General features: G+C 41.0%; 1 protein-coding gene across 12 annotated transcripts in view; it reads right to left on the reverse strand.

Moving 5' to 3' along the window:
* kmt2ca (lysine (K)-specific methyltransferase 2Ca) overlaps positions 1 to 15,847 on the reverse strand; it is a 351,109-nt gene that overhangs the window by 226,828 nt on the left and 108,434 nt on the right. For all 12 annotated transcript variants that reach the window (XR_013499876.1, XM_078232154.1, XM_078232144.1 and 9 more), the window contains exon 3: positions 2,237 to 2,372. Coding sequence is in view for 11 of the 12 variants with exons in the window: in XM_078232154.1 (XP_078088280.1) it covers positions 2,237 to 2,372 (136 nt within the window). In the remaining variant the exon portion in view is untranslated. The remainder of the gene's footprint in view (positions 1 to 2,236; positions 2,373 to 15,847) is intronic.

Genomic DNA, 15,847 nt, shown 5'->3' on the forward strand with positions numbered 1-15,847 from the left:
AAGAAAAAGGAGGCTTATGTTCGGATGAGACGTGAGCACTCGGGTAGTGCACTAGAAAGCTTTAGATTGGCTAAGAGGGAGTTGAAGAGCGAGCTTAGAAGGGCTAAAAGGGGACATGAGAAGACTTTGGCGGATAGGGTTAAAGAGAATCCTAAGGCGTTCTATAGGTATGTCAAGAACAGAAGGTTGGTTAGGGCAGGTTTAGGGCCAGTTATAGATGGCAGAGGGAAGTTATGTGTGGAACCGGAGGAGATTGGTGAAGCATTGAACCAATATTTCTCTTCGGTGTTCACGCAAGGGGACATGAATATAGCTGAGGAGGACACTGGGTTGCAAGGGAGTAGAATAAACAGTATTACAGTTGATAAGGAGGATGTGCAGGATATTCTGGAGGGTCTGAAAATAGATAAATCCCCTGGTCCGGATGGGATTTATCCAAGGATTCTCTGGGAGGCAAGAGAAGTGATTGCAGAGCCTCTGGCTCTGATCTTCAGGTCGTCGTTGGCCTCTGGTATAGTACCAGAAGATTGGAGGTTAGCGAATGTTGTCCCATTGTTTAAGAAGGGGAACAGAGACTTCCCCGGGAATTATAGACCGGTGAGTCTCACTTCTGTTGTCGGCAAGATGTTGGAAAAAATTATAAGGGATAGGATTTATAGTTATTTGGAGAGTAATGAATTGATAGGTGATAGTCAGCATGGTTTTGTGGCAGGTAGGTCGTGCCTTACTAACCTTATTGAGTTTTTTGAGAAAGTGACCAAGGAGGTGGATGGGGGCAAGGCAGTGGACGTGGTATATATGGATTTTAGTAAGGCGTTTGATAAGGTTCACCATGGTAGGCTTCTGCAGAAAATGCAGATGTATGGGATTGGGGGTGATCTAGGAAATTGGATCAGGAATTGGCTAGCGGATAGGAAACAGAGGGTGGTGGTTGATAGTAAATATTCATCATGGAGTGCGGTTACAAGTGGTGTACCTCAGGGATCTGTTTTGGGGCCACTGCTGTTTGTAATATTTATTAATGATCTGGATGAGGGTATAGTTGGGTGGATTAGCAAATTTGCTGATGACACCAAAGTCGGTGGTGTGGTAGACAGTGAGGAAGGGTGTCGTAGTTTGCAGGAAGACTTAGACAGGTTGCAAAGTTGGGCCGAGAGGTGGCGGATGGAGTTTAATGCGGAGAAGTGTGAGGTAATTCACTTTGGTAGGAATAACAGATGTGTTGAGTATAGGGCTAACGGGAGGACTTTGAATAGTGTGGAGGAGCAGAGGGATCTAGGTGTATGTGTGCATAGATCCCTGAAAGTTGGGAATCAAGTAGATAAGGTTGTTAAGAAGGCATATGGTGTCTTGGCGTTTATTGGTAGGGGGATTGAATTTAGGAGTCGTAGCGTTATGTTGCAACTGTACACAACTCTGGTGCGGCCGCACTTGGAGTACTGTGTGCAGTTCTGGTCCCCACATTACAGGAAGGATGTGGAGGCTTTGGAGAGGGTGCAGAGGAGGTTTACCAGGATGTTGCCTGGTATGGAGGGGAGATCCTATGAGGAGAGGCTGAGGGATTTGGGATTGTTTTCGCTGGAAAGGCGGCGGCTAAGAGGGGATCTTATTGAAACATATAAGATGATTAGAGGTTTAGATAGGGTGGATAGTGATAGCCTTTTTCCTCTGATGGAGAAATCCAGCACGAGGGGGCATGGCTTTAAATTGAGGGGGGGTAGTTATAGAACCGATGTCAGGGGTAGGTTCTTTACCCAGAGGGTGGTGAAGGATTGGAATGCCCTGCCAGCATCAGTAGTAAATGCGCCTAGTTTGGGGGCGTTTAAGAGATCCGTAGATAGGTTCATGGACGAAAAGAAATTGGTTTAGGTTGGAGGGTCACAGTTTTTTTTTTTAACTGGTCGGTGCAACATCGTGGGCCGAAGGGCCTGTTCTGCGCTGTAATGTTCTATGTTCTATGTTCTACTTGCTGAAGAATTTCTAGATGACCTTTGAATATTACAAATATTGACACTTTGCAGAGCTTTAAAGGGTTAACACAAAAGGCTACCGATATTAATTGCTCAAGCCAAAAATCACCAGCTTCTCCCGTTCAAATCAAGCTAATGGCATTTCAGTCTGTCTCAGTGAATAATTCTGGCTGCTCTGACCAGGGCTACTGCACACATCTGGAAGCTGTTTCCCAGCATTCCCCATATCAGTCATGAGAACATGACTCAGCATAGCTTGTTCTGACCTGGTTTTTGTATCTAGGTTGATTGAGGTTATGGAGCTGGCAGAGTCCTCAGATATTGAACGCTGCAAGAGAGATGATTGTTCATTGGTCTCCATTTCTGTAAGGATATCCTCCTCCAGTGAGTCATCTTTAACTTCTGTTGAGGAAAGTAAAGCAAACAGTTTCATAAATATCAAATGAACGCCTAAACTATCCAGTATATTTCCAATGATATGATACGATCCATAATTTGCCTTGCCCGAATGGTAATCCTAGATAATAGATTAAAAATACTTTTTTTTCAGCATGAAAATCCTATAGCAGGGTAGCCCAGGTTTTTGGTCTTCATCGGCCACACAAGCATGCGCAAAGAAATATAAAACCGGAGATTAAGTTCAAATCCACGCTTCCATTAATTTACATCGATCTTAAATGGTTGTTGTTAATAGACATTAGTGTTGTGAATTACAAAATGCAAAGGACTAAGCAGCAAAGAAACTTGTGCACAAATTAGGCTGAGTTACAAAAGCTTTAAAGGCCAAACACTCAGAACTCTGGAACTGGAGTTTGAGAATCCATGCCCTATTGGATTCTGTTTTTAATGGACACACACACAATGTTTTCCACTTGGCACTTCCAGAATTAACATGGCATTCAGTAGCAATTTGTCCAGAATCCCACACATAGGACAGGACCTTCCAGTCCTGCCTGCCGACCAGATTTATCAATGCCACTGAAGTCAATGGACTTTTGAGTGGCTCGTTTCATCTGTCGTGGCAGGACCTGCCATGGTGGGGCAGGAAAATCTAGGCCATATTTCTAATGACAAAGTAGTTGAGATAAAAACAGAAAAGCTGGAAAGGTTCAGTGGGTCTGGCAGCATCTGTGGAGAGAGAAACAGTTAACATTTTGAGTCCATATGACTCTTCTTCAGAGCTCACTTATTGAGAGTCAGTACTTCAGCTACATGCAGGAATGCAGTTATATCAATTGATGCCCTAAAATGGGCTGACCACTGCACTGCTGGGAGGGTACGTGTTTAACTTGTTTCACATCTCTTGCGTACTACATCTTGCTTGTGGAGATAAAAACCATGAAATCTACAACTCTCATGATATATTTTCTCACTCAAAAATTGTCAGTAGGAATGATAATGCTCTGCCCAGTTGCATCCATTTTTACCTGAATATTATGGAAGAGTTGAGGACATTGCAGTTGCACTAAAGCAGTCCCCCAAAGTCTCCACCTGCTACGCACACATGAAATGTATCTATAGGAACTAGAATTTCCTCGTAAATAAGGCTCAGGTAAGATTGCCAATTTATGGATTTTTTAAAAATTCTTTCACAGATGTAGGCGTCGCTGACAGGACTAGCATTTGTTGTCCATCCCCGATTGCCTTTGAACTAAGTAACTTGCTGGGCCATTTCAGAGAGCAGTTAAGACTCAACTGCATTGCTGTGGGTCTGGAATCACATGCAAGCCAGACAGGGTACGAGGGGCAGATTTCCTTCCCTGAAAGACAGCAGTGACAGCAGATGGGTTTTTACAACAACTGATGGTATTTACATGGTCACTTTTACTGAGACTAGCATTATATTCCAGATTTAATTTTTTGAATTCAGATTTCACCAGCTGCCATGGCAGAATTTGAACCCATGTCCCCAGTGACATTACCACCACACCACCTTTCCCCTAGGATTGAAACATAATTCAGAACTCACACAATGGAAAGAACAAACTGAGAAATCCCTTAACTGGGACTACCATTGTTATGTAATGATTTTAAGAGGACATTCACTGATCGTTGTGTCATTCTGTCAGAAATGTTATTTATACAGTTTCATATGAAACTAGGCCTGAAAGTCAGTGGGCGGAATTTTACAGCCTCGCTCGGGCGAGACCGGAAATTCCCGCCCAAGGTCAACGGAGATTTCCGTTGTCGGACCCTCGCCCACGCTGATTCTGTGACAGGTGAGGTGGTGGAGTTCTGGCCAAGGGGACAGAAGAGGCCCACTGGGGAAAAAAATAATCCTTTAAAATTTAAAACAATAATTAATCCAAATTGCATGTGGGATCACACCTGATCTACAAGACAATGAATGAGTTAAGTTTGACACTTGGGCCAGGTCTTTTCATTTCTCTGCTGGTGGGCCCAATTTTCTGCATGTTACAATTAATTGGCTAAAAACAAAATTCTGAGATTTGAGGAACACAAATTAATAATTTCCAGCAATGCTTTTCCTCCTTCAATATAGATTTAATATGCTATCCTTCCATATTTAATACACTGTGCTCTATACACAAAAGATTTCATTCTAAAAAATATTTAGCCTTTGAAAATTTACACTGGAGAAAACATCCTGAGCTCTAAATATTATCCCCTAAAGTAGTACTGACTCTGTCATGACTGGTAGTGATGTGAAGAATGTAAAATAAGTTAAAGATCACACAGTAAATGCATTGGCATTTAAAAATATCGTGGTGTAAATGGTATCATGCTTAAAGTTCATTCGTACTAATATGACAATTAAGCCAAGTGACAATTCCAAAATTTGGGCATTGAACAGGCTTGTAAAGCACTGTCACTAAAACATTCTTTTTGGTACAGAACATGTAAGTTTTTAAGTTCATTCTTTCAGATGAACTTTATACATCAGTTTTTACTGAAGATAGCTGAGGGAGGCCAGTAATTCATCAGTAGAGTGGTAGGTTTGAATATTGCAGATCACGGTTCTAGTCAGAAGCATGGGCATCATTCTAATGCAGCTTTCTCAGTTGTCGTGTTTTACCCCTTTTTAATCTAACATCTTCCATGGAGTCCCTTGTTACATACCATAAAGATCCTGATTTGGCTTCATCAGCCATCTTCAGACTCATGGAAAACAACTGAATAGCCAATAATAAAAAAGGTAAAAGATTTGACAAAGGGATCTTTCCCAATATATTGTCAACGCTAAATTTATTTAGCACAAGAATTTTAGCGACCATGCTGAAAACCAACAAGCACATTTTGTCATATCCTTCATTCTTTTGACAGAAACATAATTGCTTATTTTATACAAAGAACAAAGAAAATTACAGCACAGGAACAGGCCCTTCAGCCCTCCAAGCCTGCACCGACCATGCTGCCCGACTTAACTAAAACCCCCTACCCTTCCGGGGATCACATCTCTCTATTCCCATCCTATTCATGTATTTGTCAAGACGCCCCTTAAAAGTCACTACCATATCTGCTTCCACTACCTTCCCCGGCAACGTGTTCCAGGCACCCACTACTCTGTGTGAAAAATCTGCCTCGTACATCTCCTTTAAACCCTGCCCCTCGCACCTTAAACCTGTGCCCCCTAGTAATTGACTCTTCCACCCTGGGAAAAAGCTTCTGATCATCCACTCTGTCCATGCCTCTCATAATCTTGTAGACTTCTATCAGGTCTCCCTCAACCTCCGTCGTTCCAGTGAGAACAAACCAAGTTTGTCCAACCTCTCCTCATAGCTAATGCCCTCCATACCAGGCAACGTCCTGGTAAATGTTTTCTGTACCTCTCCAAAGCCTCCACATCCTTCTGGTAATGTGGAGACCAGAATTGAACACTATATTCCAAGTGCGGCCTAACTAAGGTTCTATAAAGCTGCATCTTTGATCTTTCCTGGTCATTTATTCTGTACACCTTATACTATTTGGAAAAAATATTTTTGAATAATTTTAACAAGCAACTTTATATTTGTGCCGTGTGCCATAATAAACAACATATTGAGAAAAAAATATTTTTAATATGCCATGGTGGGGCAGCACAGTGTCACAGTGGTTAGCACTGCTGCATCACAGAGCCAGGGACCCGGGTTCAATTTCGGCCTTGGCTGACTGCGCAGTGTTTGCAAGTTCTCCCTGTATCTGCATGGGTTTCTTCCAGGTGCTCTGGTTTCCTCCCACAGTCCAAACATGTGCAGGTTAGGTTGATTGGCCATGCTAAATTGTCCCTTGGTGCCAGGGGGATTAGCAGAGTAAATATGTAGGGCTGGGGTGGGATTGTTGTTGGTGCAAGCGCAATGGCCCGAGTGACCTCCTTCTGCACTGTAGAGATTCTATGAAAAGCAATTAAGAATGGTCAATAAATGCTGGCCTTGCCAGCGATGCCCACATCCCATGAATGAAGAAAAAATTTGTACCGCTACGCTCCAAATTGCCTTTGAAAACAAAACTCAGCTTTCAAAAAGCGGAATCTATAATTGTACTTTTAAAAATTTATTAGGCACAAGCAGGCTTACACCAACACTTCAATGAAACCACTATGAAAATCCCCTCGTTGCCACATTCCAGCACCTGTTCGGGTACACTGCATTTAACATAGCCAATCCACCTAATGTGCACATCTTTGGAGTGTGGGAGGAAACCGGAGCATCAGGAGGAAACCCACGCAGACACAGAGAGAACGTGCAGACTCCACACAGACAGTGACTCAAGCTGGGAATCGAACCCAGGTCCCTGATGCTGTGAGGCAGCAGTGCTAACCACTGTGCCATCTTTACAAACTTGCACCACTCTTCTTCACTCAATTCTGGATAGAAACGAGGCGGTTTGTCTCTTGAGTCAATGCAGAACTGCTCGGATGGAAATGCAGATTGGCTTTGTAAGAACAGCAATGACAAATGGCACCAGTGGAGATGAGGAAGAAAATTTGAAGTAATTAAGAAAAAGATTCTTCTCCTTCTGTACATACATCTGGTAATACAGTACATTGCGGGCCATTTCAATTGTTCCATAATGCACAAAGTTAGTTTCAATAATTTAGATAACAATCAGCTGACTGCTCAAAATGGTTTAGAAACTATAGCATTTCAGAAACAGGCAACCAAAACATAAAAATGTATATCACAGAAGGCATTTACAGCAAGTTAATTCTGCCGAAGTGTGCATGATTAACTGAAGATAAATTTTGAAGGTGGCACACCACAGATTAAGCCAAAATCATGCTGAATACTAAAAAATGAGAAGAGTCCTCAATTCTTAATGAGCATATTGCCTTTAGGCTGTATTTAAATTTTTAAAAAACTGACCCTAGATACAAACTCATCACAGGAGTCTTCATATTGCTTCCTTTCTACGTTATGTACAAAGCTAACACAATCCAAGTTTTTTCAAATTGATATCTTTTGTTTATTGTTTCCTTAGTCTTACTTTATGATAGATGGCATTAGTGCTGAGCCAAGTAATCCAGCAATTCATATAATCATTTCCAGAAGGATCTAGGCTTGCTGAACGAAAGCCAAAATGACTAAATCCTATGACACTGTCTGACATCCAAATAATCTAATATGTACAAGTTTTGCATTTAGCATTGATGTCAATTTTTAATGCCGATTAAAATCCTTGGATAGAATAAGTCACAAAGTAATATAGCATATTTACAGCTCACAATCAGGCCATACTAGTGTTTGCACTCCACAGGAGTTTCTTCCCACCCATCTTAATCTAACCCCATCAACATATTTTTATTTCATATGCTTATCTGGCTTCCTCTTAAATACATCTATACTATTCACCTCAACTACCGTGTATATAAGTGAGTTCCCCATTTCACCCGTGCGTATTTATCTAGCTTCCCCTTTAATGCATCTACACCATGCATCTCAACTACCTCATGCCATGGAAAGTTACCAAATGAGTCGTTAGCATCTGCATAGATGTTGCCTGCAAGTCTACCTTACTGAACAAACCTCTACGTGATTTTAAAGCCCTTATAAGACTATTCAGTTTTTTTTCAGCATAAAGAACCCAATTCTCCTAATAGGTATGGCCTCTCATTTCTGGTACAGTTTCACCACCTTTTCAGAGGGGCCCTCTAAAATGGTTCACCAGTGTGGTCTGACCAAGGTTCTGTACAAGAGTAACATAACTTCCCTGTTTTTCGAAAGCGTGATTTTCATCTTATTTGTCCACTTTTATTACTTTATATTCTTATTTTTATTTTTCCACTTCCTAAATCTCGCTTTCCATCTTGTTCCTCCCCCAACCAGGCAATCTGCATCTTTGTTCTGCCATTTACACATTGCGATCTCTTAATAGATGCCATCAGCACCATTCCTAGCATTTGTCAACACCCCCTCCTTCATCGTCACAGTTTAAACCTTGTCCTATTCTCCGGGACGGTACGATGGCACAGTGGTTAGCACTACCGCCTCATAGCGCCAGGAACCTGGGGTCGATTCTCGGCTTGGGTCACTGTCGTTGCGGAGTAAACCACATAAACGGAGTGGGAATGGAGGGATACAAAAGAATGGTCTAGTTTGGACCAGGGAGCGGCGCGGGCTTGAAGGGCCGAAGGGCCTGTTCCTGTGCTGTATTGTTTTGTTCTTTGAGCGTTCTCCCCGCATCTGCGTAGGTTTGCTCCGGATGCTCTGGTTTCCTCCCACACCCTGAAAGACGTGCTGGTTAGGTGCACTGGCCATGCTAAATTCTCTCTGTGTACCCGAACAGATGCCAGAGTGTGGCAACTTGGGGATTTTCACAGTAACTTTGTTGCAGTGTTAATGTAAGCCTACTTGTGGCTAATAAATTGACCTTAAACAGTTTTCTCTCTTCTCTCCTTTCTCAAATAGCTGTGTTACATTTGGCAACTTTCAATTTGGGGAATTTTGGAAAATCTTGGCCAGCACATTCAATATCTCTGCATCCACCTCTTTCAGAATCATAAGATCAGGTTCTGGGGATTTGCTGGATTTTAGTTCCTTGTGTTTCTCCAGTACTTTTTCTCTGTTGGTGTTAATTTACCCACTTGTATTCGTCCTTCAGAGTTACTCTCTATTTCTGGTGTAGAGTTTGTGTCTTCTATTGTGGAGACAGACAAAATATTTCTTCAACATTTCTGACATTTTCTCATTCCTCATGATCATTTCTCCCATCTCTGCTTCTGAGCTACTTTCTTCCTTTCTATATACATATAATAGCCCTTACATTTTGTTGTTATATCCCTGGCTGGTTTACTCTCATTCTACTTTTGCTCTTTTTATTAACTTTTTGGTGGTCTCTGTTGGTTTCTGAAACACTCCCAATCGTCAGACTTACTATTGTTCTTTTTAACATTATTTTAATATAATAGTCTCCTTACTAACTTTTCCATAAGCCCTGGATGGATCTTCCTCTGAGATTTTGTTCACAGGAACGCATTTTTGGACATTTTGAATGGTTTCTTCAAATGTTTCCCACTGTTTATTTACTACTGTACCTTTTAATCTATTTAGCCAATCAACCTGGGTCAGCTCTCTCCTCCTATCTATGTAATTTGTTTAAGGTTTGTGTTTGTGATTGGGGTACGCTGTTGCCAAACTTAGTGTGGAATTCAATTGTATTATGATCATGATTTGCCAGTGGAAAGGAAAATTCTAATGGGGGTTATGATATAGTGGCATTGTCACTGGACTAGTAATCCCAAGACCCAGGGTAATGCTCTGTGGACCTGGGTTCGAATATCACGGCAGATGGTGAAATTTGAATTCAATAAAAATCTGGAATTAAAAGTCTAACGATGACCATGAAACCATTGTGGATTGTTTTGAAAACTCATCTGGTTCACTAATAGTCTTTAGGGAATAGAATCTACCACCCTTACCTAGTTTGGCCTACACGTGACTCCAGACCCACAGCAATGTAGTTGACTTTTAAATGCTCTCTGACATGGTCTAGCAAACCAGTCTGTTCAAGGGCAAATAAGGATGGGCAATAAATGCTGGCCCAGCCAGTGATGCCCACATCTCATGAATGAATAAGAAAAAAGCATAAACACTGATTTGGACCAGTGGGTTTAATGGTTTGTTTCATGCTCTGAAGTTCAATGCAATTCTGTATTGCACATAGGCCTACTAATGCACCCTACTAATCAATAAATAATGGGGGTTGTAAGAAAGGTACAGCAATGAACATGGATGAGTTTCGCCTTCAAATAAATTGAACAAATGCAATTGGTAAAGGTCGCTTGGAGGATGAGTTCAAAATGTATTTGGGTCAGTTTCTTAGAACAATATGATCTGGAAATAACCAGGGAACAGGCTATTTCAGTCCTGGAAATGTGTAATGAGACACATTTAATTAATGGCCTCACAATAAAAGATCCTCTAGGGAGTGATCATAACAGGCTGAATTTCACAGTCAATTTGAGTGTGAGGAATTGGGGTCTGAAACTAGCGTTGGAAATTTAAATAAAGACAATTACAAGGATATATAACAAAGTTGGCTGAAGTGGACTAGGAAAATAGGTGAAAAGGTGAGATGGTAGAGAAACAATGGCAGACATTTAGAAAATATTTTGTAACTCTTAACAGAAATATATCCCATTAGAAAAAAAGATTCCATAAGAAGGATGCACCATTCATGGCCAACTAAGGAAGCTAAGGATGTATCAAATTGAAAAAAGATACAATGCTGCAAAGATCAGAGGTAGGCCAGAAGATTGGGAATATTTTAGAAGCCAGCACTGGATGACTTAAAAAAGAGAAATTAGAGTATGAGCCCAAGCTAGCAAGAAATAAAAAAACATAAAAGCTTCCACAATTGCATAAAAAAGGAAAAGAGTAGCTAAAGTAAGCACTGGTCCCTTAGAGAAATTAACATTGAGGAATAAGGAAATAACAGACTTTGAATGAATGAACAAGTATTTTGTACATTTCTTCACAGTAAAAGACAAGAATAGCAGAAAACCAAGAGGCAAAAGAGAGATATGAACTTAAAACTATCACATGAAAATCTACATTTAAGGAAATTGTAATATTCTTTGATAAAGGGAACAGGTAGATGTAGTGTATTTGGATTTCCAAAAGGCATTCAATAAGGTGCCACATAAAGAGTTATTACACAAGACAAGATTACGGTGTTATATTAGCATGGATAGAGGATTGCCTGACTAAAGGAAACAGGGTCGGGATAAATGGGTCATTTTCAGATTGGCAAACAGCAACAAGTGACGTACGACAGGGATCAATGTTGGGGCCTCGATTATTTATAATCTATATTAAGGATTTGGATGAACAGACCAAATGTATTGTAGCCAAATTTGTTTATGACACAAAGAAAGATGGGAAAGCAAGTTATGAGGATACAAAGAGTCTGCTAAACGATACAAATAGATTAAGTGAATAGGTAGAAATTTGGCAGATGGATTATAGCATGGCAAAATGTGAGCTTGTCCACTTTGCATGGAAGAATAGAAAAGCAGATTATTTGAATACTGAGAGACTGCGGTACAGGGGTCTGGATGTCCTTGTACCCGAATTATAAAATATTAGTATGCAGGTACAGCAAGTAATTTGGAAGACAAAGAATGTTGGCCTTTATTGCAAAGCTGATGGAAATTAAAAGTAAACAAGTCTTGTTACAACTGTACTGGGCATTGGTGAGGCCATATATGCAATACTGCGTATCGTTTTGGTCACAAGAACATGCTTGCATTAGAAGCAGCTCAGAGAAGGTTCACTAGGTTGATTGCTGGGAAGAAATTGCATTATGAGAAAAGGTTGAGTAGATGAGCTTCTACTCACTGAAGTTTAGAAGATCTTACTGAAATCTTACTTACAACATTCTGGGGGGACTTGCCAGTCAAAATGCTGAGAGGAAGTTTCCTCTCGTGGGTAAATCGCGAACTAGTGGATAGTTTAAAAATGGGTCTCCATTCAAGGGGGAGGTGAGGAGGAATTTCTTCTGAGAGGGTTGTTAATCTTTACAGTTCTCTTTCCCAGAGAGCAGTGGCGACTCATTGAATATATTGAATTCTTACAGCAGAGTTAAACAGATTCTTGTCTTGTTGACAAGGAAGTTTAGGATTATAAGGGACAGGTAGGGAAGAATTTAGCCTACAATCTGATCAGTCACAATCTTACTGAATGATGGAGCAGGTTCAAGAGGCCAAATGGCCGATTCCTCTCCTGTTTCTTAGGGTCTTATGAACTGAAAAGTTATTGAAAAGTAAATTTCAAACTTTAAAATGCAATAAATGCACAGAATAGTTGTAAAATTATGCAATTAATTAGGATGGTAGCATTATGGGGTTATAGCTACTGAAGATCTGGGAAAACAAAATGAGCCTGGGTCCTTTTGTACCCTGTGTACACAGTGTCTGAACTGGAAGTGGATGGTCTTTACATTTGATGTCCTGATATTTACAAAATTTCACTGAGATTGTTTACTTATTTGTATATTAATCATCACATGATCCAATAAAGAGAATGTTGCACTATTATTCTAAAATTGCTCATCCGGTCACTGTGCACAAACTGCCTTCACTCTTGGGATATGGGCAGTACATGACTGTGTTTATAGTCCATCTGTAAGAGGGCCTGTGCTCTTACTGTTTTTCAAGGTCAATCCTTTAAATTGCTAGTCTGCTTCTCTAGCAGGATAAGATGGTAACAGTTCAGAAAGCACTACAGTATTATGAGGTGAGCACAAATGTGCTGCTATGGAGAGGCACAGAATGCCTCAGGCAGAAATGTTTCAAAAACAGCTGTACACCATATTTTGGCAGTGGATAGCAAAGAAACTTAACTCCAGCTGTACCAACCAAAACACACAAACTGAAAGGAGTTCAATGAACTCAGTAGAAGGGACCAAGTAATATACAGTATTGTTCGGCTAATTAATCAACACCTTGGTGTGGAGCAGTGTGCAGCTCAATAGATTCTGTCCTTTGCAATCTTTGTTTTGCCTGTCTTGAAAATCTCACTCCTCTAAATTCGCTTTTAGTTATCATTCATTCACAGTCCAAATATGTCTGCTGCTTGATACACCCAAGTTTTAATGGCTCCTCACCTGCATAGACTAGATTTTCCTTTCGTTAATTGTCCTTTCTGACACAGGTTTCTTTAATGTCACTCATCCCATTCTTACATAACAGAAGGCAGCACTTGTTAATGGGGCAGGGGAAACCTCCACAGCAATTACAACCCTTTACAAGAGTAGACAATGTCCATGACTCCTTCCAGAACAAGGCTGAACAATATACTGCTGGCTGGAATTGCTGTGCTTAAACCTGTCAGTACGACAGTTCTCAGTTCCTTTCAATCAGTCATTTGTGTCTCTGTAGAACTTCTTCAGCCTTCCAGATCCCGAGACCACCCTAGCAAACCCTGTGGAGAAGTGACAACATGCCTAACACCAAACATTATACCTATCCTACCAACACAATGGTTCACCATCCTAGAAGTTTTAGACAGACAAAAGGGCAGCTCACAGTGAGCCATGATGCATGAATTGATAAGAAGGGAAAACTAGTCTGCATAAGTAGAGTGGAAGATCTGAGAATAGAAAGAGTGCATAGATTTGATTGGAGATAATTCACTTTCTCCTTGACAGTAGAATTGACCTATTCTTGCCCAAATTAAGCTGTGAGTGGTACCTCCAAGAGGGTTCAAAAACGCTGTTAGTGTGCATGCATGCCTGTGCTTGTGTGATCATTGTGACAAATATGGCATTTCACAAGAGGTGAAGATTTACAGAGCTCTACCATCATTTCTGAAACAGAAAACATTCCTTTTATTTCAATCTACAAAAGACAACATTACTTAACAACAGCTCATTTATGACAAGTGCCTGAATGACAACTCTGAAAACAGTACAGCCAGCTTTTTCGATTGTTTGCAAACTACTCTTGAACTATCCGATGGCCCAGTAGGACATCTGAGTACACAGGACCTTCCGTTGTCTGAAGAAAGTGCACCAGTTAGATAAAACTGCTGAAAAACTATAACAGGAAAATTAATCCAAAGTAAGACACCTGTTTTTTAAGCATGAGGTCCATGATAATTGAATTTCCTGCTCACCTGATGGAACTGTCATCCTTTTGCAAAATATAATCTGAATTTAATGTGCCAGATGTCCACATTGTCCTCGATTCACTTCATTGGACACCAGCCCTTTGGCCGATTTGATCTTATCCAATTTTCATTATATTACCTAATGTCTGGTCTCTGTCATTCTTTCCTTATAACCCCAGTCAATTGCTAGCCACCCCGTGTGTAATCCTTTATCAGTTCTAAATGTGCCTTTCAGAGCCCCAAATTTGCATCTTGAAATAGGTTGCCTTAATGCTGGAGTAGTTAGTGAATACATGAATGTTATCCATTTCATATGTACAGGTGCAGAGCAGAGCATTTAAAGTCAATTCCCACTGATCAACCAAATCAAGAGACAGCCCATTCCGAGCTACCTATACAGGGGAACAAACAAATAGGGATCAGAAGGAAGATACACAGGTCAGTCAAAATCTGGAAAAAAATCATGGACTGTTTGATTGTAAATCCTGTATATGACTGTAAACTGCAGGGATTGTAAAGAGGAAAATAAAAGATCCAGAACACTAGGAGTCAAGAGTGAGGAATTCTAACCCCCATTAAAAAAAATCATTGGTCTGCATCACCAGCTGGAAACGAGGTTTAAAGTTTATTTATTAGTGTTGCAAGTAGGCTTACATTAACACTGCAATGAAGTCACTGTGAAAATCCCCTAGTCGCCACACTCTGGCGCCTGTTTGGGCACACTCTGGCTCCTGTTTGGGTACACTGAGGGAGAATTTAGCATGGCCAATGCACCTAACCAGCACATCTTTCAGACTGTGGGAGGAAACCAGAGCAACCAGAGGAAACCCAGGGAGTCACAGTGAGAACTTGCAGAGTCTGCACAGACAGTGACCACGCCAGGAATTGAATCCGGACCCCTGGTGCTGAGAGGCAGCAGGAATCCGGGTGCTAACCACTGTGCTACCAAGGTGAAGTTAGAATGTGAAATGCAAAGTTCAATTCAACAGAACAGTGAAAAACAGTGCATTTTGGTAGGAATAACAGCAAAATGGACTATTATTTAAATGGTAAAAAATTGCAGCATGCTGCTGTGCAGAGGGACCTGGGTGTCCTTGTGCAAGAATCACAAGGAGTTGGTTTGCAGGTGCAGCAGGTAATTAAGAAGGCAAATGGAATTTTGTCCTTCATTGCTAGAGGGATGGAGTTTAAAAACAGCGAGGTTATGTTGCAGCTGTATAAGGTGCTGGTGAGGCCACACCTGGAGTACTGTGTACAGTTTTGGTCTCCTTACTTGAGAAAGGATATACTGGCACTGGAGGGGGTGCAGAGGAGATTCACGAGGTTGATTCCGGAGTTGAGAGGGTTGGCTTATGAGGAGAGATTGAGTAGACTGGGGCTATACTCATTGGAATTCAGAAGAATTAGGGGAGATCTTATAAAAACATATAAGATTATGAAGGGAATAGATAAGATAGAAGCAGGGAAGTTATTTCCACTGGCAGGTGAAACTAGAACTAGGGGGCATAGCATCAAAATAAGGGGGAGCAGATTTAGGACTGAGTTGAGGAGGAACTTCTTCACACAAAGGGTTGTGAATCTGTGGAATTCCCTGCCCAGTGAAGCAGTTGAGGCTACCTCATTGAATGTTTTTAAGGCAAGGATAGATACATTTTTGAACAGTAAAGGAATTAAGGGTATGGTGAGCAGGCGGGTAAGTGGAGCTGAGTCCACAAAAAGATCAGCCATGATCTTATTGAATGGCAGAGCAGGCTCGAAGGGCCAGATGGCCTACTCCTGCTCCTAGTTCTTATGTTCCAAACCAGCTAAGCAAGACAGTAAAAGGACTTA

Source organism: Mustelus asterias, chromosome 2 (genome assembly GCF_964213995.1).
Source record: "Mustelus asterias chromosome 2, sMusAst1.hap1.1, whole genome shotgun sequence".
NCBI lineage: Eukaryota > Metazoa > Chordata > Chondrichthyes > Carcharhiniformes > Triakidae > Mustelus > Mustelus asterias.